The sequence below is a fragment of the Fusarium graminearum genome, chromosome 4 (assembly GCF_000240135.3).
Source record: "Fusarium graminearum PH-1 chromosome 4, whole genome shotgun sequence".
NCBI classification, from domain to species: domain Eukaryota; kingdom Fungi; phylum Ascomycota; class Sordariomycetes; order Hypocreales; family Nectriaceae; genus Fusarium; species Fusarium graminearum.
Genome location: NC_026477.1, coordinates 5,118,628 through 5,143,533, shown reverse-complemented (window position 1 = coordinate 5,143,533; position 24,906 = coordinate 5,118,628). Strand labels below are relative to the sequence as shown.

The following is a 24,906-nucleotide window of genomic DNA, read 5'->3' as shown; positions in this document are numbered from 1 at the left end:
ATAAATTAATCCAGATACAATGCTGTCACTGTGTCTTTCAGGTGGTCAGCTGTGTGTAAATGCACATTCTGGGCAGGTCTTTATCCAGCTGGCTTCATTGGATGCGAGCTCTGAAGCATCAATTATGCGAATTGATGGACGGCTGGGGGCACCATTGCAGGATGAGAAGAGTCACGTTTAGCTGACATCTTGAATATTCAAGTTAAATTTATCTGTACTTCAAACTTACTCTGCATACATATTAGCTGCAAGTTAATCTACACCACTGCTTTGAGGCCTCTCCGTTATTGTTACCCATGACAGTTTCAAACGGAGGGTTTAGAAATGTCGTATTCGGGATCGCATTTGCGCTGTAAACGTCACGTCAGGATGTTCGGGACCTCCACGAGCTAACCCCAATCTAGTATCATTAAAGTACACTTTGAGCAGCAAGCCAGTTTTGGATCGTATCATCTGGGTCGATTAAATACAAGGGCTTTAATTGAAAAACACCACATAGTCAATTATGCCTGCTGGTAATCGCATGAGTTCTGCGGACGATGAAAACCCTACCTAGTAGACGGGAGAGGTATCCCCAGGTATGGAAAAATGTTGTATTCTTAGCTGGAGCCGAAAACGAGACAGAGACTACCGCGCCGCGCGGAACAAGGCTCCAAATCTGGAGTTAAGGGGTGGTGGTGTTGTGTGACCCAGTAGATCGGAATTGATAATCGGATACTTTGCCCCTCGACTGGATCGGCATTCAACCAGTGGGTATCTATTTAACGATTTTTTATCGCCTCATAACCTCCAATAACACACCACTTTTTCCGAACTCTTGCCATCGGAGAGTGCTGTTTACAGCTTTCAGGGACCCTTTTCACAATTGGACGAATACACGCACAGAATGAGATCCTGAATCGGACTCTCTCTGTTAACGTACTCCCACGTAATCCATACCGGGCGCGTTGAATATAAAATTAATTGTTGTAATCAATATGAACAGTCCATGGCGAGGATGATGCAGAAACCGAGACAGAAACACACTCGCTGGATTTAGTCAATGACACTTCCGTATCAGTTTAACATTAGTGAAAAGACTACGCATGCACCAATCAGCCTCTGTAGTGGCAAGTGCATCATGCCTGATTGAGATCTTCACCGCCCTCAATGGCAGTTGCAGACAGACTGTTGGACGGACCCTTGTCTAGGTACGAGAAGGTTAGCAACAAGTACAGGGACTTCCATGGTCTAATTAATCCCTTGGAATTCCCGTCAGATCCCCGTGAACTTGACGCCGAAGATACACATGCGATTTGTTTATAGCGGTGACGACCTTTAATCAATAAGTCTTCGCTCTGACTGGCTGACTGGGCTCGGAAGACGGGAAGACAATCTGGTTGTGGCCTCATTCTGGAACCATTTCTAAATTCCATCTGCTATCAAGGCTGCCGGACGCACGGGCCAGAGAAAGCTCAGGGGTCCTCTACTATGGTTGGCTGACTGGCACAGGGTCTGGAGATTCAGGTCCCTGATTCGTTTAGATACAGGGTGTGTGATGGCGAATCTAATGTGCAATTTTGGCAGCGATACGTACCGACACAATGCGAAACGGCGCAAAAGCTGCGTGTGTTGCTTTTGTTTTTCTTGCTCTGCCCTGCAAAGCTCCGTCCCTAACATGAAGTTACTAGTGAACGGACGCCCAGCGTGTGGCCAAGCAGCAAACTAAGACAAGGCCCGCTGCCCACCATTTTCAATGGGGACCCCCTATGAGATACTTGGGGCCGGGCGATCGAGGAAATGATAAAACCTCCCAACAGCCACCGTCTTGTCTCCTTTTTCACCATCGCCCTCGCCATTGTCGACCCTTCCCTTTTGTAACTAGAGCCGCCTTTCTCGACGACTCTAGACTTGACCTGGTGCCAGTTGGTATCTTTCTTCCTTACCTGAGATTCCTTCCTTACCCTACTTTTGTCATAAGTATACCACTTTCGCCATGGATGCGCTGTGAGTATCCCTTATATCCAGACGCAAATTGCGCCAATGCCTCAGCAACACTTTTCTAACCCCATTTTCTACAGAAACGCGACCTCTTTCGCGTCCTTCAACCAAACCAAGGACTACTTTGTCGTCCTCGAGGAGGTTTCTAAGTACAATGTCCAGCTCAACATGGTCGAGAAACTTTGGGCCGTACGTCCACCTGATCCCTATATCGCGAATCCGAAAAACAACAATACTAACACTCGATTCAGGCTTGGTACCTTTGGATGCAGAACGACACCCTCGCGACCGGTATCATGAGTTTTGTTCTCCACGAACTTGTCTACTTCGGCCGCTGCATTCCCTTCATGCTGATGGATTTCATCCCCTACTTCCAGCAATTCCGAATCCAGAAGCAAAAGATTCCCACCATTAAGGAGCAATGGGACTGTGCCGCCATTGTTCTCATCAGCCACTTCACCGCCGAACTCCCTCAGATCTGGTTCTTCCACCCCATCGCTACCTACTTCGGCATGGACTACGGCGTGCCTTTCCCTCCTGTGTGGAAGATGGCTCTCCAAATCGCTATTTGCTTCGTGATGGAGGATGCTTGGCACTACTGGTTCCACCGTGCTCTGCACTACGGTCCCCTCTACAAGGCCATCCACAAGATGCACCACACCTACTCCGCTCCTTTCGGTCTCGCCGCTGAGTATGCTTCACCCATCGAAACTGCTCTCCTCGGAATTGGTGTCGTTGGATGCCCAATTGTCCTCCTTGCTGTTACTGGCGAGCTCCACCTCTTCACCATGTACACCTGGATCGTTCTCCGTCTTTTCCAGGCCATCGACTCTCACAGCGGCTATGACTTTCCCTGGAGTCTGCGCCACATCCTCCCCGTCTGGGCTGGCGCTCATCACCACGATCTTCACCACGAGAAGTTCATCGGCAACTACGCCTCCAGCTTCACCTGGTGGGACTACTGCCTGGACACCGAGGCCGGTGCCGACGCTCACAAGCGCCGCCGCGAGAAGAAGCTCGCTGCCATCAAGGCCCAGAAGCAGCAATAGACTGCCACGGAGAAAATCCGGCACGACGACAAATGATCGATTGCGGTGAATCGAGTCTGGGTAGCACAGGATTTTACGACCATAGACAAAAGAGGAGACTGTTGATCATGATGGAGACTTGGACGATCGCTCGGCGGACATCATAGTCTGCATCACTACACTCGCGACTCGAGCATTCGCATGGCGTTTGGGGATGTTAACTAAGAACGACTTTTTACGCTTGTATATACAAAACATTGCCCAGGAGAGGCTTTTAGACATATTTAATAATCAACATCGTTCGTTGTCTAATTATTACCGCGAATCTGCAGAGCCTGTCATGACGATACCTCGTCAATATCACAGTTGATAGCCTGTGTAGAACCTTGAAAGTCTTGTTATGTATGCTAGTAGACTCAACACACACTCCAACTCAGAGTTTTCGCAGCTGCATAGTATCTTCTTCGTTTTCGTCTTCAGTGAAGCAGTTCCAAAGTACGAGATACCGGCCTCAGACGCATTATTTATCATTTCCTCTTGGGCGTACAGCAGTCTCCCGCTGCTCCAGCAGCTTGATCCGCCAAGCCACTGATTGCGCAACTTTGGTCCCCCACCTCGGCCGTGGATAAAGTTTCCGGCTCCGGAGGTAGCTCGCCTAGTTGTGCCGCGAGAGCGTCGCACTGCGCAGCCATGGCAATGTCTTTGTCAGAGAGACCAGCTGGGTTATGCGTTGTCCAACGGATGAAAGTGGTGTTGTAAACCTTGATTCATGCAGTGAGTTGGCTGTAACGGCTCGAATATAGAAACGGACTCACGTTGGACCATTCGGGATGGTGGTTCTTGATTTTGCATTGAAGAGAAACTCCTGTCATGAAATCCTGTGATGAATTAGCCAGTGGCCTGTGCCTTTTATCTGCATCTTCACAATTATAAACCCCCAATAGGACACATGACTGGGATTGTTGCCAGTTCACTAGCTGGACTTACCCACGTCTTTCCAAAAGTCTTGAACTTGAACTGCCTCTCCAAGGCAGTGCCGTCTTTGGCCAATGTCCATCGCCCACCCTCTGAAGTGAGCAGTGCGTTCAGCGCGGGCGTTACACTCGCGCTGTCAGTACCAGCGGAAAATCGTGGCTGAGCCATTGATGATGCAAAGCGGAATAGTGATGGAAGACGGGCTGAGGTTTGAATAGGGCGCATTGTAGGAAGAGACGAGTTGAACTTGCCAATGATAGTGGGTTGGTTGATGAGGCTGAAAGGATTGGATGGTGAGAGGCGAGAATGGAGTGAGAGACAAGATTGAAAGTACTTTTCACATACACTTTTATTGGTGGGCTGGTGTGTACCCACTAACAATCGCATTGACATGAATTCCGGAATATTGTCACATTTTAATGGTTCGCGAATAAATTAATGGAAGTCGAGGAGTTTTGACTTTATTAGTCGTCCTAATGAAGTGTCCTGGTAGTCTCCGTCGTTAAGCAACTGGATCAGTCAAAGACTCGACAAGATCGAGCACGAGACAAGTTGCAGAGTGAGTATCTGATACAATGGCTACCTCTTTAGTACCAAGATATAACAGAACTACTGCACACCCTCACTAGTAGATATAATAATGCCTATAACGGGTAAATTGTTTAATACGCCACTACAGTACATCCGTAGGCTTGACTTATAAGTCAGCTAGGCATGGGTTTTTTTGCATTTCTTTTTATCAAGCCGTATTACACCGTCTACTTACACCATTCTAGCTTGCATCTCGCAGACACTATTAGGGGCCGGAAAGCTCGGAAGAGGCTCCAAACTTATTGGACGGATTTAGCGTGACGAGGAACTTGGAGGAAAACATTTTATCATTATTTATCAACGCTGAACCATCTGTATGTAATTGGAGGTAGGTATCTCATGTGGATGGATAGTGAATCCAGATAAAGGCTTGAAGAGCCGGCGACCTTGACAACCAAGCCAGCTAAAATCTTATTCCAAGTAAACTCACAAAGGAAACAACCGGACGCTATTGATGGAACAGGATTTACCAATTGTGCAATCTTTAAGTGGCAGTCCTGAACAGATGTGAATGTGCCTGCAACACTTCTTACCAATCAGAAGCGTGGAGGGGCATTGAGACTTTGGCTCCTGCAACATGGCCAAAGTAAACTATCACCATGCATGGGATTCAAGGTCGTATCGATGTCTGATTACACGCCGAAAGCCAGATTGAAATGCTCCGAAGCCTAAATACATGTATGTAGGTATGCGTCAACGCCATGGCAGGATGGATAATTGTCTTGAGAGTGGGGCTCTGCACATGAGACATGAGGAAGGTGCAAGCACAGTGGCCGAGGTTAGGTGGTCCTAGCTCCTTACTTCTTGTCTTCTGCCCGCTGACAAATATTTTCCCTACTGCAACAACGTTCCCTTCCTGCATCAGTCAGCAAATCCATCCAATCTTCTAATTCGAACCCATCGTTTATTCCCATCGCGTCAAGTATCAGAACGGCCGGTGTCGGAAACAAGAAGAGAGATAGAAAGAAGGCTTTTGGGTTTCGCTTTTGATAAGAAGACTGCCTAGAATCTGAACGATTCTCACCAAAACAACATTGGCCTCAGTTGACGCGTCTTTGTTACTCGAATTGAGGCTTCACCAAGATTGCATCACGGCTAAGACAGTTTACTTAACATCAAACCCCAGCACAGACAAGCTCGCGCGCGTTTTGGGCTTCCGCGCAAGTCGTCCTCAGCACTCCAGGCTTGTTCTAGTCGATACTGTCAGAACCAGAGACGTCCTCAAGTTCCGCACACACGTGTGTACAGTAACTACACCCATCCGCCATTACATTACAGAAGCGAGCAAGCGACAAGCGAGCGATAACCATACCAAACTACCTAAACCCATCTAAGCTCAGGTTAGCCTAGTCCGTCAAGCAAAGCGGAGAGCAGAAGCGTCCCCGGCCCAGCCACGCCATTTTCCGACTTGGGTCACCACTCACACGCTCATTGAAAAGGCCCACGGATCCAGGTTACATAATCCGTTCCTCTTCCACCAGCCTCTCTTCTCACTCGTCTCCGTCAGTCAGCATCAGGTCCCCCCTCGTCGCAGTAATAATCATCGCCCTGGGCCACCACTACTCGGATGCTGAGTCAGACTCTCCTCCCCCAGAGCTTAAGCATGCAGAACTCCTCAGCAAGCGGCGCCAATAATCCAGGTTAGTTAAGATAACACTCTCTCTCTCTCTCTCTTTCCTTTCTTGTTGCGTCTCGTCCGTTTCTTTATTCGAGTGTGTGTTGTTCTGAAACCACAACTCTATCTATTATCTGCACTGCACTGCGCCTCTGATTGGCCTTGGTCTATTGCGACACTCATAGCGCTCTCTTGTATCTCTCGACCATCTGAATAGCATCCTTGTCGCGTTTTCGCGCAACCCGATATACAATACACTTAGAGCTCCTTATCCTCATCACTTGAACGCAATACCCGTTTCCTGCTCTTTCGGCTTCGCGTCTACTTCAATTACCGTTGGCGTAGCTTCTGATCGCATTGGCTAAAAACCGACCCCTCTAAATAGAGCAGCATTTGCGCGCACAGCTCGAGCTACTCAAGAACCACGACGCGACAAGCTCGTCCTCGCCAACCTCTCCTGCTCCTCGTGATACTCGGCATCAACCACTTCAGCCGGCTCCTGCGCGGCCGTCGAATGGCTTCGATCACTCGTCCAATCCTCAAGATCAACCCAGAGCTCTAGCCGCCAAAGGCGAGGTTGAAGCTCATATTCACCCTGACCTTCGCGCCCGGGCCAATAACGCACCCACCGCAACCATGATGCCTATCGTTCCTCCATCTGGGCATAGCCCAGGTGCCTCGGCTGGCCCATCCAACGCTCCAATTGCCTCCATGCCCCCGCCTCACATGTCGCCGGACGACCATGGTGACGGTCGCAGCAAGGCTAAGCGTGAACTATCTCAGTCAAAACGTGCAGCGCAAAATAGGGCCGCTCAGGTAAGTAAAGAATACTGGCTTGTTGCTAAGCAAGATTGCTTTGCTGCTTGTTGAGCTGTTTGACCAACAATTCATCGATAGAGAGCATTCCGACAGCGCAAAGAGGGCTATATCAAGAAACTCGAGCAGCAGGTACGCGAATACATGGACATGGAGCAATCTTTCAAATCCCTCCAGTCAGATAACCATGCGCTGAGGGATTACATCGTCCACTTGCAATCGCAGTTGTTTGATGCGACAGGCGAATACCCACCGCCCCCTCACAACGTTGATATTGCTCAACCCACACAACAACCACCAGCACCCGCTCCAACCCCCGCTCCAGCACCTGCTCCGGCTCCAGCCCCTGTACCTGCTCCTATTGCTTCTGCTCCTACCGAACCAGCTTTGGAAGCTGTTGCGCAAGCTGTTGCAGGCCTCGCGGCTCAGGAGCAGATCGAGCGTCAACAATACCCTACGGCGCACGAATGATGAGTTATGATAATGTAAGTCACAGCTTAGTCCTTGATGGATGACGAGAATATCTAACGAGAGCAGATTGCTTACAACACCAAAACACACAGTGGCTCTACGATAATAAGAGCAATTGAGTTCGAACCAGCACTACGAAGAGCCGAGTCGGTTCCAAAGAACGCGACAGAAGTAACAAAGGTGGTTTTGATATCCAAGAAGGTGTATATTTTGCGAAACACTGACAGAAAGGCGTAGTTGGTAAGTGAAAAGGCTGTGCCAAGCCGACCAATATCCTTGGCTACATGGAACTCATGCGTGATGGCGGGAATTACTATGGATATGATGGTTCTGTCCTTCGGGGCACCCTTCGCTTCCGTGATGGACACGGTCTAGGAGCGCAAGAAGCCCACAAGAAACCTGCTGGTATAGAAGGAAATTAGCAATGAAGGGTCGATATGATAGAAGCAGATCTTTATTAATGGTCGGAGTTAAGGGGTTGGTAGTAAATAGAGGATCTTGTTTCAGCAACCCACGGTGCTATCGTTCTAAAGATGAAAATTGGGCTTGAATGTTGAGGGTTAGAAAGAAGAGCAAAAATCGTTCATCGCCGAATGCTTGTTATGTTATACATCCAATAACATGTTCATCAAGAGTTGGTATCACAAATATTGGTAATTGGCCAATAAACTCACACTACGACCATCAGCTGGTGAACCCTACTTTTTAAACTTCACTAACCGATACTTGTCCTTCATCCTTTGGCTTACTTTGTTAATACGTTGAGATCAAGGCCGGATCATTTGACTTATCTCGCTAGTACTCTTACTTACATTGCCAGATATGAAGTTGACGAGTTCTGCTTCGCTACGAATACTGCAATGGCTTCAGAGCCGCAACTTGGGTGGATAAATCCAGATACGACGTAAATGACCAGTTTCGATTACGCACCACGAGAGTTTACACATGACACTTCAAGATGTAGTACCTAGGCAGTTAGGCACTGTTGATCACATGCACTGATGGCGCTTTCGAAGTCATAGCGGATTGTCTGATATTGACTCATGCAATATTCAAGATCATTCTACTGGGCAATTTGTACTATCTTTCTACAGATAGGCTACTAGTCATGCTTGCATCCATTCAAAAGACCTAGCTGAAACTTTTTGAACCGTAGAAGGCAGAATTATAGATAACGCATACCATACACTGCTTGGTTGCTACATCAGAGACTATATGCACTCATGGGTATACGACTGAGCGATGATGCTTGCATTTCGCCATCGAGAAACACATCCATGGCAGCACACACATCGAGAACTGGTCTCTCATGGGTATCGAAATCAGGGTAACTATACGTATGGGTACACATCATGAGCCATCCCGCTGAACGAAAACCCGGCATTTATCAGCTGAGTGTTGATGACGGACTTGGACGTCCTGTATAGCATATATTTCTTTATCCGTAGGTTTGGCTACCTTGCATGACAAGAGAACTCCCACTATGATACACGTCGCCCATCGTACTTGACAGATGATGAACTTACAATAGAACTTGATGATCTCCCACCTGCGACTATTCTCAGAGCCCCATAGGCCGGTTTTCACATTCAGAGGCACAGGGCGATCAACGCAGAAGCTAAGATAGAAGACATTACAGAAACGGTGCTTCCATTATTGACTGCCATTCCTGGTATCGAAGCTAAGATTCAAGGAACAATCGATGCCTTGCCTACTTGACTGAATCTACAGTCGCTGAAGGAGTCAATCGCCGACAGAACTTCCATCACACTGAATCAGAAAATAACCATTCAAAAGGCCATATTTCTTCTATACCGCCGCCGCTTCATCCATGATTTGACTGGAGAAGATAGCGTCAGGTCCCATAGGCCATAAATTAAGGCTGCTGTAGTCATTCTCGAGTATCAGTGGCGCATGAGTCAGGAGACCTAGTCCAGAGGTATCAAGAATGCCATTTGCTAGACTAGTGGGTTACTATGTGGCTCAACCACAAACTACTCCAAGCTATCATGATTATGTGTCATAAACTGAGTAGATCTACCGCGAATCGTACTCTAGACAGGCGTAAAGATCGCATGTGGCCAAATACATTTGGATGTAGAGTTATGACCAATCGATTGAAGCTAAAAGGGCTGTGAATGATATCTCAGTCTTACTGGAGCAGAACCAAAATTTCGAAACCTGCCTGAGCTCATTCATCTGGTGCCGAATCACGTTTCTTAGAACGTGCTTTGGTTGCTCATCATCGTCAGTATTTCCGAGTCCTTCTCTCTTTCTTCGAAGCCATGGACTGGATGGGGATTTTTGTTACGCTGGGAGCTAGATTGGAAGGCATTGTCTTTCGGTAGTTCAGAGGTCTTCCAGCAACATAGGTTAGTAGCCAGTTAGGAAATTCAGAAACATGCAGTGATGTGACTGTTAGATTTTTTTGGATAACATCAATGCGAGAATAAGAATACCTTAGTACTAAGGTGATAGTAGGATAAGTGATTGACGAAAGTGGGCTGCTCGCCCCATATTCACCCGGAAAGCGGCGTTGCTCCGGCCTAAAAATATCCTTACTTGCCCTTTGGAAACTGCACGGAAGGCGCTGTGCTTATCGATAAGGCGGTGGGATCCATGATATCCATAGAATTGTATTTTAGCTTCTTTTTCTTATCCAGACTGCCAGACTGGGCTGACAAATCGACGTCACGCCACGAGAATTGCAAAAGGCTTCCCAGGTCGAATTGCTGCCAGTTTCTCGATTCCTGAATACCTCGGCATTTGTTTGTTGACGTTGGATTATAGATTATTTGCTTGCTGTTCTCCGGAAGCGCCGAATTAGATTCCCGTCTTATTACTTGGGTTACCCTAATTCCTTTGGCAGCCACATCCAAACACGGTGACATACATCCACTCACTCATACCTCCCACTCAGTGGCACCACTCAATGTCGAGTGATCCCAACGATCAACAGCAGGCTGTTGCCCCTGCCTCATTACCCGCAGGAGGCTCTGCCGGGCCACCTAAGAAGATCCCAAAAGGTGTAGTACTGGGCCCTGATGGCAAGCCGTAAGTTTTGTCGGAATCGACACCCTGTGAATGGAGCCTTGTTTAACTGACCCTTGTTCAGATGTCGAAACTGCACTTCTTTCGCTGCTTGGGCTTCTCAAACAAAGAGCACACTAAAACAAGATGCAGAAGCAAAGACTCAGCGTCCTCCAGCCGAGTGCCCTCCTGATGTTGAGGTACTAGGCCGAAGTACATGGACGCTGCTTCACTCTATTGCAGCACAGTATCCAGAGAGACCATCTACTGGACAGAAATCGGATCTTTTGAGTTTCGTCGGTCTATTCTCAAAGTTATATCCATGCTGGGTATGTGCCGAGGACTTCCAGGGCTACCTCAAACGTGAAGCGCCACAGGTCAACAGCCGGGATGAGTTTGGCAAGTGGCTGTGCGGCGCTCACAACGATGTCAACCGTAAGCTGGGTAAGCCTGAGTTTGACTGTTCCAAGTGGGAGGAACGATGGCGGACAGGTTGGAAGGATGGCCGATGTGACTAAGCTGTCACTGTCGCTATCCTGGCCTGAGCGAGCCGAGCTGAGAGGTTAAGGCTGGCTGTTGGATCGACGGTCGGGCCGGGAGCTTAGCGCGCGTATCGATACAAGAGATGGGCATTTCTCAACCTCGACTCATCGTGGTTCCAAAGAGCAAGGGCCTTCGGTGTGCGGTGTACGATTGCGGAATGACATGATGGACCGTTGGACGTTATGTGGATACACGTGGTGGATGCCGGACCGATGAACAGCAACGACATCTGTTGCAGACGCGAAGAGAATAGCATGTATAATATGGTAAGATTAAGGATCGGAGATAGAACCGCATACATAGAATCTCATCTCAGGATAGTTGGATGTATAATTTCACAGCCTAGAACGAAACGAGGACTACAATTCATTAATATTCACAGGGGCCATCGCTACATGGCTCTCAATGTTTTCATTGCTAGTTAAGGCTCTGTGAATATGAATAAATAAAGCAATCAGAAATGTGGTACAAGCTAATTATTGCGATGAAAGCAGTCGAACTCAGGAACCAAATAACAAAGGTAGAAATTCCCAGTGATCGGATCTCGCCAGTTGGTACCCTTGCATCGTGCTGTCTCGACCCGAGCATCCCTGTTGTTTTCGGAGAACTCCCTTTAGGCGCGATAAGAATGATCTGACATCCATGACAACGCCGCACAACGTAACTACCGGGCCGTTATTTTGGCAAAAGAAATGAAAATCAAGCTGTGCCAAAACGGCTCTGTGTGGCAAGGCTAGGGTCAAGGTGGTGTATGAATTAGTACCCACTAGATTCCTATATCTCGGGTTATCATACCCTACAACGTCAGACCACACATGCCATTGCCCCTCGCTGAATCCATGCTCTCTATTCGTGGACGACAAGAATTAATTATCATGGTTCCGCAAATTGTAACACGATATCGGTTTGGCGCCCATGAGAATTTGACGGCAGGGAGCGGAAAGCATAGGAAAGTAAAGGCTTGTTCGTGTAAATCGGACGTCGATAGCACGTTATAGTTCGGCATGAGCTTGATGGAAGGGCCTTTTACGGACATGTAATGCCTTCAACGAGTCATTCTAATTAGTTATTGTTTTGTTTTATGATTGTATGTCGGTTTGATCAATTGCAGTACCGAGTATAGTGACTTATGAATGGACAGGATGGTATTTGATTGAGATATTTTCTCGATGCAATGCATTAGTAGTCATCTCTTGCCTCCATGACTACACATACGTAGCTGCTGACAACCATGAACGTAACGGTCGTATGCGAGATGCAATGTAATACGTTGCTGCTCCCTCCCGGAGTAGACAGGTTGTCCGATAGATGTGTTGCAGTACATAATTGCAATTGTTAATCTTCAGCATGGATAGGTACATACAAAATTGCCGATTAATGGACATCCACCGCCGTTGCCCCTGTTAAAACGACAAGAATACGTGGTCCCTGGATCTGATACGCAGTTATCCTGTATCTGTTAGCAATTGCCGTGGTTTACTGTGACGACGCCATTGTCCATTCCAAGTGGTGATCTTTACGGCATGGCCCCGGCCAACACTCGGCCGCACAGCTTCGGACTACCCGGTCAGTGAGGGACATCGTCTTCAATAACCACGTCAAGAAGGTAAGGATACAGTTAGCAGATGATATTATGGTCAGTGGATTAACTACTGCAACCATATTGTCAATGATATGTTTTAGTCTCTGGTTTTGGCAGTTTTCCTTTCTTTTTCCATCGTGCTTGGCGGCATGGTCCCGTAAATGCCCCCCCTGTTGAAGAAGCATGCGATTCCTCTGGAAGAGATCCACTCATCCCGTAGCATTGACAACATACAGCCTAAGAAGTGTTTCTAGACGTTCTTAGACCCGTTCACCTTTCAAGTCTGCCCGATTAAGAGGGCCCCGTTTCAAGGCACATGGCATCATATGATTTTCTTTCCATGCTTGTCGCAGTTCACCGTGAATTCGACAGTGAAAATCACAGTACCTAAAGAAAGATATGGGAGAGAGAGCTACTGCATCTACTAACCATACGGGTCGTTAGTGGAAGAGCCGCCTAACTTCCCGTCCAGTGGCGCTGACAAGACATTACATCACCACTCATCACACACCCATTCACTGGATTATGCTCACCACTATTTCTCATCCGAAAGCCCATCCAAACCAATAGGTAAGGTAGGTAGTAGATAGTAGGTTCTTAGCATCGCGGTTTCGGCCGCTTGACTACGGGCGCGAGCGATAAAATATCGTGATTTTATCCCAAGAGTCATGGGCAATAGCAACACGATTGATCTCCTTTGCTTATGTCCGCCTTGTCTCCTTGACAGGTCCGATTATACTCTGGGTCCAACTCTGGGTCCAGGTCTGGGCTACCTGTGTGCATGCAGTATGGTCTTATTTTTGGGCAATTCATCAGATCAGATCAGATCAACCCATTCGAGGTTTGGAAGAGAGGGAACTCGCAAGGGTCCCCCATTGGTGAAGCGCTGGTTGCTGCACCGTACTGTACGCGCCTCCACTATTGGAAGCTTCAACTACTTGCCTACCTTCCTTGATATGTACTGTCTGTGGTGTCGTCAACGGAAGGTATAAACACCTTCGTTTCCCCTCCTCTGTTATGTCATTCTTCCTTCCTCATCATTCCACCGATCAATCATCAACCAACCATTCCAATTCCTCTTTTTGGTTGTCTTGGTTACTTCCAGCCTAGACATCTCACATCACATCTCGTCCTCATACAACCTATAAATAAGCCTCGAGCTTCTCTCATCTTTTACCCCTCCAAGCCAACCTTATCTTGCCTACAGCATTCCATAACATACCGATCAAACCGCAATCATGAGCAACAGTAGCCTCCAAAAGCCAATTGACGTGGCTGAGTACCTCTTCAAGCGACTCTACGAGGTCGGCGTTCGATCTATTCACGGCGTTCCAGGCGATTACAACCTCGTCGCTCTCGACTATCTTCCACAATGCAACCTCAGGTGGGTCGGCAGTGTTAACGAGCTCAATGCTGGTAAGTTTCATCATGACTCCACTTCATCTGAATAGCTTCATCATGATACCGTTTACTAACAACATCTCCCAGCCTATGCTGCCGATGGCTACGCCCGTGTTACCAAGATGGCTGCTCTCATCACCACCTTCGGTGTTGGAGAGCTCTCTGCCATCAACGGTGTTGCTGGATCTTACTCTGAGCACATCCCCGTTGTCCATATTGTTGGATGCCCCTCTACCATCTCGCAGCGTGATCAAATGCTACTTCACCACACTCTCGGCAACGGTGACTTTGACGTCTTTGCCAACATGAGCTCTCAAATCTCGTGCAACGTCGCCAAGCTCAACAAGCCTTCTGAGATTGCCGAACAGATCGACACTGCTCTCCGCACCTGCTGGCTCCGCTCTCGTCCTGTCTACATCATGGTTCCTACCGACATGGTCCAAGAAAAGGTTGAGGGCGCTCGCCTCGACACCCCTATTGACCTGTCTGAGCCAAAGAACGATCCTGGCAACGAGGACTTTGTTGTTGACGAGATCCTCAAGGCCATGTACGCCGCCAAGCGCCCTGTGATCTTGGTCGACTCCTGCGCCATCCGCCACCGTGTTGTCGAAGAGGTTCACCAGCTTGTTGACAAGCTCGACCTCCCTGTATTTGTTACCCCCATGGGTAAGGGTGCAGTAAACGAGGACCACCCCAACTATGGCGGTGTCTTTGCCGGTGACGGCTCTCATCCTCCTCGTGCCCAGACCATTGTCGAGGAATCTGATCTCCTTCTCACCATTGGTGCCCTGAAGAGTGACTTCAATACCACTGGTTTCTCCTACCGCACATCTCAAATTAACTCAGTTGATTTCCACAGCACTCACTGCAAGGTCCGATACTCCACATACCCTGGCGTTGCCATGCGCGGAGTCCTCCGCAAGATCATCGACAAGGTCGACCCCAAGTCTATGCCTGCTCCTTCCATTCCCGAAGTAAGGAACGAGGTTGAGAAGAACAACGACGACTCCGAGACCATCACACAAGCCTGGTTCTGGCCTCGCGTTGGTGAATACCTCATCCCCAATGACATTGTTGTCACTGAGACTGGTACCGCGAACTTTGGCATCTGGGACACTCGATTCCCTCGTAATGTCACCGCCCTCAGTCAAGTCCTCTGGGGCAGCATAGGCTGGTCTGTTGGTGCCTGCCAGGGTGCTGCTCTCGCTGCTAAGGATGCCGGCAAGGACGGCCGAACAATCCTCTTTGTCGGTGATGGATCTTTCCAACTGACTGCTCAGGAGCTGAGCACCATGATCCGACATGGCCTCAAGCCCACAATGTAAGTGATCAAAGTTTCGGAGCTATTGTTTCCCAAACTAACTTTGTCCTAGTTTCGTCATCTGCAACGATGGTTTCACCATTGAACGATTCATTCACGGCATGGATGCTGTCTACAACGACATCAACAACTGGAAGTACAAGGACCTCGTCAGCGTTTTCGGTGGCGAGAAGACTTGCAAGACCTTCCAGATCAAGACCAAGAACGAACTCAACGAGCTCCTTACCAACAAGGAGTTCAATGCTGCTGAGTGCTTGCAATTTGTCGAGCTCTATATGCCCAGGGAAGACGCTCCTCGCGCTCTGGTTCTGACCGCTGAGGCTAGTGCCAGGAACAACGCCAAGAAGCACTAGACGGTTACATTAATTGATAGACGGGGTTTGGAAAGTGGTCTTGCTTAACAGATATTCAGGATGACTATCCGGCTGCACTTGACCCTTTGATTGGAGTCTCTGTTGGGCTAATTATAATGGTTTAAATGGTTCATATTATAGAATGGGCACAATTTTTTATGTTTTATGTATTTCAAATTGAAAAGCGATTTTGTCAACTCCTTGACGGCTCACATGCTTGTCTCGTAGGCATCATAAGCTTCAGTACTAATATAACTTTCATCAATGTTGAGGTTACTCGATCTACACATGCATTCAATAAATAACACCCAACAACATAAAGGCATTGTACCAAAACATCCTGGAAACACAAATTGACATATTAGAAAGTCAAATTTTCAACCAGTCTTTCAATTGTATCATAATATTCAAGATTTGGGTTGTTCGATCATAGCCTACAAGGTAGACAAAGGCACCACGTGATTCGCTCGCGCCAAAATTCTCCACGTGCAACGACCTCAAGCTGGATCAAAGTCTCTTTAAAACTAACATCAAGGCTTAATTATTCACTTCATTTAAGAACTACTACGGCAACGGTCAACAATAATCCAATTTCACACATATCATCTATCTACCTCGACACAGTAACATTATGAGCGGCGGTGCTGGTAAGCGGAAGCAGGGCCCTGGTGGCAATGGCCAAGCCTTCAAGAAGAGCAAGGTAAGCACGAAGGACGAGCCATTGTTTGCAATTAACCTTTCAGCCAGACTTGGAGGGTGTTGAATGGCTTCCGTGAAATAAATGAGCTGACGTTTATCAAAGGGAGGCGCGTCTGGCAAGTGGCAGACGGCACACCAAAAAGCCAAGAAAAGCGAGCAGATGGAGCTAGGGAGAACCCTAGAGGTTGAAGATGCCGGTATTTGGGTGACTTACGCGAGAGGTATGAGGGGCAAGGCCATAAGGGAGTTCAAGACTGTCTGCGACGAGGTATGTCACTCGCCCACTACAGCTCACTTGCCTGTTGTTTGTTAGTATACAGGTTTACTCAACTAACCTGATGCAGTACGGCGAATCGCTTTTTGGGGTACAAGCTCCGAAGGAGGATGGAGAGGGCGAAGATGATGAAGATGGTGGTGACATTGAGGCTTCCATCGAGAAGGAATTGGCTAGTCTGTCACAGCCAAAGCCCAAGACAAAGCAGACCTTTACAGCGATTGGGACTGGCCTTGACTGTGTCTTTTTCATGAAGACAGTGAAGCCCATCGAGCCTCTCCGGCTCGTCGCCAAGATTTGCCAGGATGCTAAGGACTGTCCGGACCCGATGCAGCGCAAGACCAAGTACATCAACCGCTTAACACCTGTCTTTGACACGGATAAGGCTACCGACAAGGGCATCGAGCGTGTAGCCCGGACTGTGATGGGCCCGCACTTTGAACTCAAGAAGGAGTCAGGAGAGGATGCTCCTACCGCTGAGGCAGTTTCTTCAAATGAAGAGACTGATGGCTCTGCAGCCTGCACGGTAAGTTGATGATATGATTCGCAAGCAGTGCCGTCTGATGTATCTAACAACCCCCCCTTACAGTACGCCATTAGGTACAACATCCGCAACCACACCGCCTTCAAATCGAGCGACGTGATAAAGAAGATTGCGGATTTGGTCAACCCTAAACACAAGGTCAACCTAAGCAATCCCGACAAGGTGGTATTGGTTGAGATTTTCCAGGTAAGCGGTCACCCCTCCTTCGCGTATTCCACCTATCGCTGTGTCACAGAAGTACTATAGACTAACTAGCGTCAAGACGTTCTGCGGAGTCTCGGTTGTCGATGGAAAGGAGAGTGAGGAGCTGAAGCGTTACAACCTGAACGAGCTGTACAAGGTGGCTTTGGATGATAAGAAGAAGGAGAGTAAGCCTGCAGCCGAGAAGGAAGCTGCGGCATCAACATAAATTTTGAGCCACTGGTGTATGGAAGTCTGCTTTTGACTGCGGTGGTTGTTGGAGAACAATCGTCATACCAAGCGAGCCGGCCGTTTTATCTCATGGCTACACAGCAACCGTCTGATTCGCGCGGTTCGAACAAACCTTCAATGGTGCCGTATGAGAGTCTCCGGCACGTTTTATGCGTTACTTAAAGGATGTCAAATATCTGCCGAGATAGATTCTCAGGTTTTGGTATACTGGAGTTGTAAAGCATCCACTTGGGCTCATTATGAAAGCATGGGTATGGTGGCCGTTACAACTCTGGGGAGTAACAACGCAACCTTGAGTTTGCATGGTTTAGTTGGCTTGAAGGGTGCAAAAGGATAATTACTTACGCGGCCACGGAAGGATCATGGCCGGTGGGCTGGCACGCATAGGACGAATTAGCATATATCATCGCATGCATCATTAGACAGAGTTTGATGGAAGTCCGAAAAAGAACGGGGTTTCTACAATTGGGTTCATCCCTAGAAGGACTTTTGTCGCTCCATAGTCCAGGTTTCATAAGCCGCTGTCACCTCACAGCTGGGATCGAGATACGTAGGGGCCGTTTTTAGCGCACAACTCAGGATATTGTTGTCCAGCCCCAGCTTCGTTGTACACACATGACACACGGGATGTGGGACGTGCCGTAAGGCTAGGTAAGTAGGGTGAGCAGTGCAAGATGATGGATGGCTGGACTTGTTGTTCATGTGAGGGGGAGTGAAAGAAAGGATTTGACAAAGAAAGTACAGTGTATGGTGAGGGCGGTTTTAGCCATGCTTACATACCGCGTATTCGCACATATATACTGCGTTGGGGTTTCAGAGGGGCATATTGAGGCCCTCGTATGTTACCAGGAGGATCCTTTGATATACGATGAGACTACAAACAAAGTCAAGTCTGGTTAACTTGGTTCATTTCTCGCCCGCTGCATTCCCGAATAGTAAAATTAAACCGGGAGTGGCTTGAGATGGGCCCCAATTACTTTAGTTGGTTGTCAGAACATGTTCCAACTGTAGTATAATAGGCGAAGATTTCTGATAGAGCGATGGTTGAATTGGGAGGTAATAGTAACAAGGTAGTATTGCAGGTACGTACCGAAGAGTAAAAGAACAAACAACCTTCAGGGGATGGGTCTTGACAGGGATGGTTTGACTTGACGGAATGCGCTCCAGGTCAGCTTCGCTTGTCTTGGCCAATCATAAATTTCCCGACTCGCTTCTCGATGCACGCCAGAGGCATGGGTTCATTTAGAGCCTGACATTCCGCTCGTCGTCAGTTTTGTCCATGGACGAAGGAAGATGTGCAGAGAGTTGTGACGTGTTATACTCGAAGGTTATGAACAGGAGGTGCTTACACTCACATGCTGACTTGTCATCCTTCGTATAGTCGTGGAACTCTAACAGAATAGATTCATTAAGTAAACAGTCTACTACAGAACAGCGGGTGTAGTTAAGCTCGATCGAGTGCGGTAATCGTTCCGGTCCGCTTTGCCTATGGCGATCTGATTCTAGACTAAACCCTTTGCAACAAACAACAAAACAACAAAATTATAAGGAATGAGTTATAGTAGGTTGTCAGATCGTCTCGTCTCACCTCTTTGATCCTTCGATGCTTCTACTGTAGTTCTTCGGGGAGCATTCCGCGCCCTTGTGTCTTGGCAAATTGGGGGAGAGAAAAGAGGCTTGAGGCTAAAGACTGCAAGCGATTGCCCACTCGGTAACCTAACAGCTGCTACGTTACTGTGACTGAGTGGTGCTGTATAGTGGAAATTTCCCCATTCATTTCGTTTCCGCCCTTTTTTTTTTGGTCGTTTATCGTCAGTTAAGTGCATCAGTATGTAACGTAGTTTTACGTTCAATGACGTCTAGCTTCGGCTTCACCGTTCTGGCGGGATAGGGACAAGAAAGATCTTGCAAAGCCTGGTTGTTTCTATGATTACAACACATGCATACATTCATCCATGCATGCATTCATGATACGGCCAGGGCTGGCATCGGGTCCCTACATATGCTGATGCTGCAAAACTCAAGATTAAAGGTAAGAGTCAAAGGAAAAGGGGGGACGGTGAGCTCAGCTGAGATCAGTTCAGCTCAGCCGTTGCCCCAAGCTTCACGATCGTCATCATCATCATTATCGGGCAGTCATTTGTTTCTCTTGAAGAAATAAAGTAATAATGCGTTTCCTGCTTGGCTGACTGTACTTAAGCCAGGCCAGGTCTCGCTCGCTACGTCGACCATTTACATCCCCCGCCTCTCGGTTCTAGATTCCGCCCTCTTGAGCGTGGACCCTTCTCAACCTTTACTCAAGGTACCTTTGCTGCTGGCAATTGACCAATCCCCCATGGCCAAACTATCGCATTCCCATAATTCTCGCTTCTCTGCTCTTTTGCTGACCAGCGGTGACATGCATCCCTGTCTAGTCATTCCGCTATTCCCTTCTATTAACATCACCAACCATGCATGATCCTCACTCTCTCGGGTCCGAACGATGCCTGCCTGCCTACCAATGCTGGCGCTTCTCTCGCTAATACACACTTCATCTTCTCTACCCTCGTTAATCCCTACACCAAAGGCACCTTTTTTTTGGTTCTTGCTTTTTCCTGTTTGAGATCTGATTGCCTGACCTGTCGCTTTATTCGCTTGCTTTTACATACGCACGAGGCGTTCGAGAAGACGAAGCCAACCCATGTAGCGAAGCTAATAATCAACTTATGATCTCCAACCCTCGCAACCTACCACATATTACCATTCCTTTATATTATCCTCTTCCAGTCTCATAGAGATCATTCCTAACTCTTGCCCTAAACAATGTCGACTTGTCAAAGCACATAATTTCTCCATACACTCTCTCGCCTCTGCTGCCATAAAACTTTGTCTCATCCTGTGTTGCAACAGGATCATCTCCCTGTTTGTGTATTTGTCTGCGAGGCACGCATCGCAGACAACAGTTGTACTCGGCTCTACCTTTGATATAGTCTGTCAAACTCGCCAGAGGCCGAACCCCATTCTCTTATGGATTACTGCACAGTTATCCTTCAACCCTCGCCAACCATCGCCTCCATCTAGCCGCCACTTTCTTCCCGAGCATCCCACGACCAAACATTTCGCTTCGCCTACTCATATATACCCGTCTCCTTATGACTCGACTGTCGTACCAATGCACCCTTCGGGACGACGGCAGTCTGCCCCTCCTGAGCCATTGTGTTGCGCAAAAGAGCTGCAACCTTGTACATGACAATATCCCCCGTTCGGCCCGAGACTTGGCCTTTACTGAGTCCTCCTCAACTGAACCTACTCCTACCTCACCTCTCATCCCCATGGCGGCTGCTCCGCCAGAGAGTTCCGTCCTCTCCCTCCTCAGTGGTATCAGCCCTCGTCTGTCGGTCAGAGAACTTGAGGTTATTCCTTCAGCTCGATTGCAACGACTTTATAATGTTAAAGTCACCGAGGGCCCAAGTCTTCTACTGGCATTACCTCCACCTCCAGTTATACGCCTGCTGCGATCCGAAAAGTCAACACTGGGTTCAGAAGCTGCTTTGCTGAAGTGGCTTTCTTCTAATTCCAGAGAAAGAAAAGTCTGCTCAAGTTCTGTTACGAAAGAATCCATGAGCAAGGCCACTGGATTGGTGTTGGGCAGTGAGGCTCCTGATAATATGTTGACTGCGTATCTGCCTCTCCTAATCAGGCATGAGTCTGTCAGCGGCATGTCGCCAGTTGAATACAACCTTGTCCGACCACCACGAGGTGCAGCCATATCCGCACTCTCTAAATCTCTAAGTTACAGCGAACGAAGGATTGTGGACTTCCAAACCGGTCAACTTCTCCGTCGGATAGCCAGTCAGGTTTCACCAACAAGGAAATTTGGTATTGCTGCCGATGTGCTCTCGGTCCCGCCGTCAGTTGTCCATCATCCGCCACGACGTTTTGAGGGAAGCTTAAGTGATTCAAAGGGCGCTGATTCATGGGGAGTGGCGTTTCATAGCTTGATTGAATCCGTCCTCCGTGACGGTGAGGATCTGACCATTATGCTTAACTACAAAAACGTCCGATATCAGTTTGCCCGCTTTGCACATCTGCTCGATGCGGTGACAAATCCCAGTCTAGTTGTCATAGACGCCGGAGAAGACTCGAACACATTAGTGTATCGTATCTGCGAAACTTCCAAGAAATTTAAGTCGCCTGCTGAGGAACTGAAAGGGGTGCCAGAGTCGAAATTAGCACGCGGTATGTCCAGAAGATCGAACCTTGTGAGGAAGAGGCGACCAGACTACAGAATAGCTATCCATGACGATACCAGCGAGAAAGAAGATCGCGCAACACCAGAGGAGTTAGTTGGGAAGCAAATCGAGCTAACAGGATTACGACAATGGAGCAACTGTATCTTTGGTGACCCTCTCATAGCCTCCGTCTTCAGCAAGACACCATCGCCCTCGGACGAATTCTGGCGAGGTTTTGATAACCCGATACCGGGCCAAGACACCGCGTCACCCAATATCATCGAAGATAGGGAAAACGCACACATCCGAATCCTGCTATACGAATGCTATCACGCGTTGGTAGCTCTCGTGGGAGAATATTACAGACCCCAGAACGACAGCAGTAAGAAAGAGCTTGCGGCGCGAAAACACCTCGCCAGTGTGCTAGCTCGGCTGGAAGAGCTTGACGATATGGGTCGGCAGCGGCGCAGACGCCCCAGTGGTGAGATTTCGCCTGCAAAGAGGCCACGGTCTGGTCAAGAGAGTGAGGAAGATAGTGAAGCCTGATGATATCAAGAGGACGCCGTCTAACAGCTATGCACTGTTGACTTGCATTGTCTTCAATACACGAATATATGAATATTAGACTCCTTTCACTAGAGTTGATCTGCTAGATCAGTACACACGTAGCAATTTCAGAAGAGTTTTGTTTCTATCTTGTGCCAACCAGATCGCCGTGATGGTTTGCCAATGCATCACGCTTTTGCCTTTCTCTTCCCCTTTGATGAACTGTCACCAGCCTCATCTTCATCATTCATGTCGTTCTCTTCATCCTCGTCTCGTGGGAGTTGGAAGCCCATCATACCTAGCAAATTACCCGTCGGCCCAGCCATACCACCCTGGCTCTTGAAGCTCTCCAGTAGGTTCTTTGCCAGGTTGTAATCAATATCGACTTCTTCCTCGCTATCCTCTCCACCTTCTTCTTCTATATTTGGTAAGCTGGTTTCTCCTTCTTTTTGGCTTATGTTCTTTAGACAAGGCTGTTTCTCTGCAGCAGGGTCGAGCTTGAGAGCACCGTGTTCGTTCAGCTCAGCTTCGAACTCTGTGGTGAGCTTTTGGATTTCTTCATCCTCTTCATCCATTACTGGTGATTCGGATTTGTGCTTGGTTTTCTTGGGTGTGTTGTTGTTTGAGTCTGTAGATGGTAGACCCATCATTTCTCTCATCATTTTTGCGAACTCTTCTTCGTCAAAACTGACCTCCTTATCCTCAGACTCACTATCATCGTCGAATTCGTCATCATCCTCATCGTCATAGTCCATTTCGTCAAGTTCTGCGCCGTCCATTCCAGCACTGTCGTCGTTGAGAAACGCCTCGAAGCGAGAGACGATTTTTCGAAGATCAGATTGCGTGTTCGCGTCTCCAAATCCCGGCTTTGCATTGGAGGTGTTGTTTCCTCTCTTTCCATCCAGTTCCCGTTCGAACTCTTGGTAGTCAATATCCATCCAGGCTTCGCTGTCGTCCCGCTCGGCATCCTTCCATGACTTGATCTCTTCGTCCGAAGGTAGAGCATCAATGCCGTCCTCCTCGAGGTCCTCAATGACGATAGCAAGCTCGCGTACGACTCTATTATTACTCTTGTCGGCCTTTGCAGCCAGCATTTCGAATCCACATGTGAGTTTCATTCCGATGTCCAATCTCGCCATGACCTTGTCCGACTCGCCCGAGGACACCTCTTTTTGCACCTTGCGGAGCACATCAGCCCATCTAGGTGGAGTATCGAACCTCTGAGATCGCAGCTGGGCGAAAAGTACTTTACTGAACCGAACAGATGTCGTGATGAGGTCCTGGGGTGGAAACACTGGCGGTCCTGATGGTGAGATGACACGTTTCAAAGCAATGGGGTCTCGAAGATAGAATGTTTCCACGGCCGGTGCAACTGATTTAGGAAGCGAATGTAGAACATGTGCAAGTTTTCTTGGTATAGTAACGAGTGAATGATGGATAGAATCACTGATTTGTGCCGGATACTTTTCGAGTCGGTAGAAGGCCTCGGCTTCAACAAACCCCGAGTGTACAAGGGCTTCGCGTTTTGCTCTGATGATTTCAACTGCTTCTGGCAGCTCAAGATTGCGGGTTTTGAGACCGTCTTCGTCTTTCACTGGAACGAGTAGGAGATGGCCCGTATTAATCCAAGTTCGGTTGTTATCGATCTCTGGGTTCAACCATCTTGGAAGCACATTTGCGGCTTCGACGAGCAGAAACTCACCATCCGTGTCAAACACCCTAATCCAGAGACTAGGGTGAGACTTGGATAGTTCCCGAAGGATGTATACAATCAACCATTCATCCTCTACGGCATCGCTATAATCGGTGATGCCATGGAGATACAATAGGCCTGTCGAACCAATTAGCATACTGCGTCAGAACAGCGAACCGTGCAATTCTGATACTCACCTGATTCGTTTTTTAGTGCAAGATTAAACTCATCTTTTTGCCATATATAGTCTTTTGTGAGGGTATTGGCAAGGTCTATTGCTGACTTTCGAATATTCTCGACCTGTGACAGTTGCTTTCTGGCATCGAGTTGAGGATCCAGGTAGAAAAGTAGGTATTCCACACAATTGTCGGGTAGGTGATTTTTGAATTCCGTCTCTTCTGTTTGGCCTGATTTTTGAGAGATTTCCTCCTCTTCTATGATTGCAGATCTAAACGACATTGTAGTTTTGAACCTTTGTGAAGCCGTGATTTTGTTGTCTTGTCAAGGGAGACAGACGTTGGGAGTAACGATTTTACGTAGGTCCTACCTAGGTAATGATAAATGCTACCTACTACCTACTAAGGTGGCTACCGGGTAAGCAACCCGGACTGGCATCAGCTGCAAAGATGCGCTAATCCTATTATAGGTAGCTAGCTGTGCACAGTAGAAGCTCCACTTGTGCGACACGGTCGTCACGTCCCACGCGTAGAGTGAAAGAAGGTCGTCCCTATGATTCAACTACCCTTTGTCAACCTAGCCCAATCTTCCTCCTTTGTACGAACCGAGAATACTACTTCACTG

The 24,906-nt window shown here is 48.1% G+C and overlaps 8 protein-coding genes across 8 annotated transcripts; 6 read left to right on the top strand and 2 right to left on the bottom strand.

Moving 5' to 3' along the window:
* The first annotated feature begins 1,841 nt into the window (after positions 1 to 1,841).
* On the top strand, positions 1,842 to 3,319 carry FGSG_09830 (C-4 methylsterol oxidase). Its single transcript, XM_011329552.1, has 3 exons — positions 1,842 to 1,986; positions 2,061 to 2,169; positions 2,232 to 3,319. The coding sequence occupies exons 1-3, from the start codon at positions 1,976 to 1,978 to the stop codon at positions 3,027 to 3,029; spliced, it is 918 nt and encodes a 305-aa protein (XP_011327854.1). The 5' UTR covers positions 1,842 to 1,975; the 3' UTR covers positions 3,030 to 3,319.
* Positions 3,320 to 3,535: 216 nt separating this feature from the next.
* Positions 3,536 to 4,151, bottom strand: FGSG_09831 (uncharacterized protein; the record flags this gene model as incomplete). The annotated part of the gene is made up of 3 exons (XM_011329551.1): positions 3,536 to 3,769; positions 3,824 to 3,886; positions 3,996 to 4,151. The coding sequence occupies 3 exons, from the start codon at positions 4,149 to 4,151 to the stop codon at positions 3,536 to 3,538; spliced, it is 453 nt and encodes a 150-aa protein (XP_011327853.1).
* Positions 4,152 to 6,177: 2,026 nt separating this feature from the next.
* On the top strand, positions 6,178 to 7,476 carry FGSG_09832 (uncharacterized protein; the record flags this gene model as incomplete). The annotated part of the gene is made up of 3 exons (XM_011329550.1): positions 6,178 to 6,214; positions 6,575 to 7,005; positions 7,087 to 7,476. The coding sequence occupies 3 exons, from the start codon at positions 6,178 to 6,180 to the stop codon at positions 7,474 to 7,476; spliced, it is 858 nt and encodes a 285-aa protein (XP_011327852.1).
* A 2,932-nt stretch (positions 7,477 to 10,408) lies between these two features.
* FGSG_09833 (uncharacterized protein) lies at positions 10,409 to 11,024 on the top strand (the record flags this gene model as incomplete). The annotated part of the gene is made up of 2 exons (XM_011329549.1): positions 10,409 to 10,530; positions 10,592 to 11,024. The coding sequence occupies 2 exons, from the start codon at positions 10,409 to 10,411 to the stop codon at positions 11,022 to 11,024; spliced, it is 555 nt and encodes a 184-aa protein (XP_011327851.1).
* A 2,826-nt stretch (positions 11,025 to 13,850) lies between these two features.
* Positions 13,851 to 16,001, top strand: FGSG_09834 (pyruvate decarboxylase). Its single transcript, XM_011329548.1, has 3 exons — positions 13,851 to 14,047; positions 14,120 to 15,353; positions 15,406 to 16,001. Exons 1-3 carry the CDS (start codon positions 13,870 to 13,872, stop codon positions 15,704 to 15,706), a joined length of 1,713 nt encoding a protein of 570 aa, XP_011327850.1. The 5' UTR covers positions 13,851 to 13,869; the 3' UTR covers positions 15,707 to 16,001.
* Positions 16,002 to 16,337: 336 nt separating this feature from the next.
* On the top strand, positions 16,338 to 17,632 carry FGSG_09835 (uncharacterized protein; the record flags this gene model as incomplete). Its single annotated transcript, XM_011329547.1, has 5 exons — positions 16,338 to 16,406; positions 16,509 to 16,673; positions 16,726 to 17,205; positions 17,269 to 17,409; positions 17,459 to 17,632. The coding sequence occupies 5 exons, from the start codon at positions 16,338 to 16,340 to the stop codon at positions 17,630 to 17,632; spliced, it is 1,029 nt and encodes a 342-aa protein (XP_011327849.1).
* Positions 17,633 to 20,966: 3,334 nt separating this feature from the next.
* On the top strand, positions 20,967 to 22,412 carry FGSG_09836 (uncharacterized protein; the record flags this gene model as incomplete). Its single annotated transcript, XM_011329546.1, has 1 exon — positions 20,967 to 22,412. One exon carries the CDS (start codon positions 20,967 to 20,969, stop codon positions 22,410 to 22,412), a length of 1,446 nt encoding a protein of 481 aa, XP_011327848.1.
* A 188-nt stretch (positions 22,413 to 22,600) lies between these two features.
* On the bottom strand, positions 22,601 to 24,564 carry FGSG_09837 (uncharacterized protein; the record flags this gene model as incomplete). Its single annotated transcript, XM_011329545.1, has 2 exons — positions 22,601 to 24,243; positions 24,303 to 24,564. The coding sequence occupies 2 exons, from the start codon at positions 24,562 to 24,564 to the stop codon at positions 22,601 to 22,603; spliced, it is 1,905 nt and encodes a 634-aa protein (XP_011327847.1).
* Positions 24,565 to 24,906: the final 342 nt, after the last annotated feature.

Bases quoted from the DNA above. Each gene is read 5' to 3' on its own strand.
- FGSG_09830 (XM_011329552.1), top strand. The intron at 2,170-2,231 runs GTACGTCCACCT...CACTCGATTCAG, and splicing joins TGGTCGAGAAACTTTGGGCC to GCTTGGTACCTTTGGATGCA.
- FGSG_09834 (XM_011329548.1), top strand. From the start codon at position 13,870: ATGAGCAACAGTAGCCTCCAAAAGCCAATTGACGTGGCTGAGTACCTC. The intron at 14,048-14,119 runs GTAAGTTTCATC...AACATCTCCCAG, and splicing joins TGTTAACGAGCTCAATGCTG to CCTATGCTGCCGATGGCTAC. The intron at 15,354-15,405 runs GTAAGTGATCAA...ACTTTGTCCTAG, and splicing joins CATGGCCTCAAGCCCACAAT to TTTCGTCATCTGCAACGATG.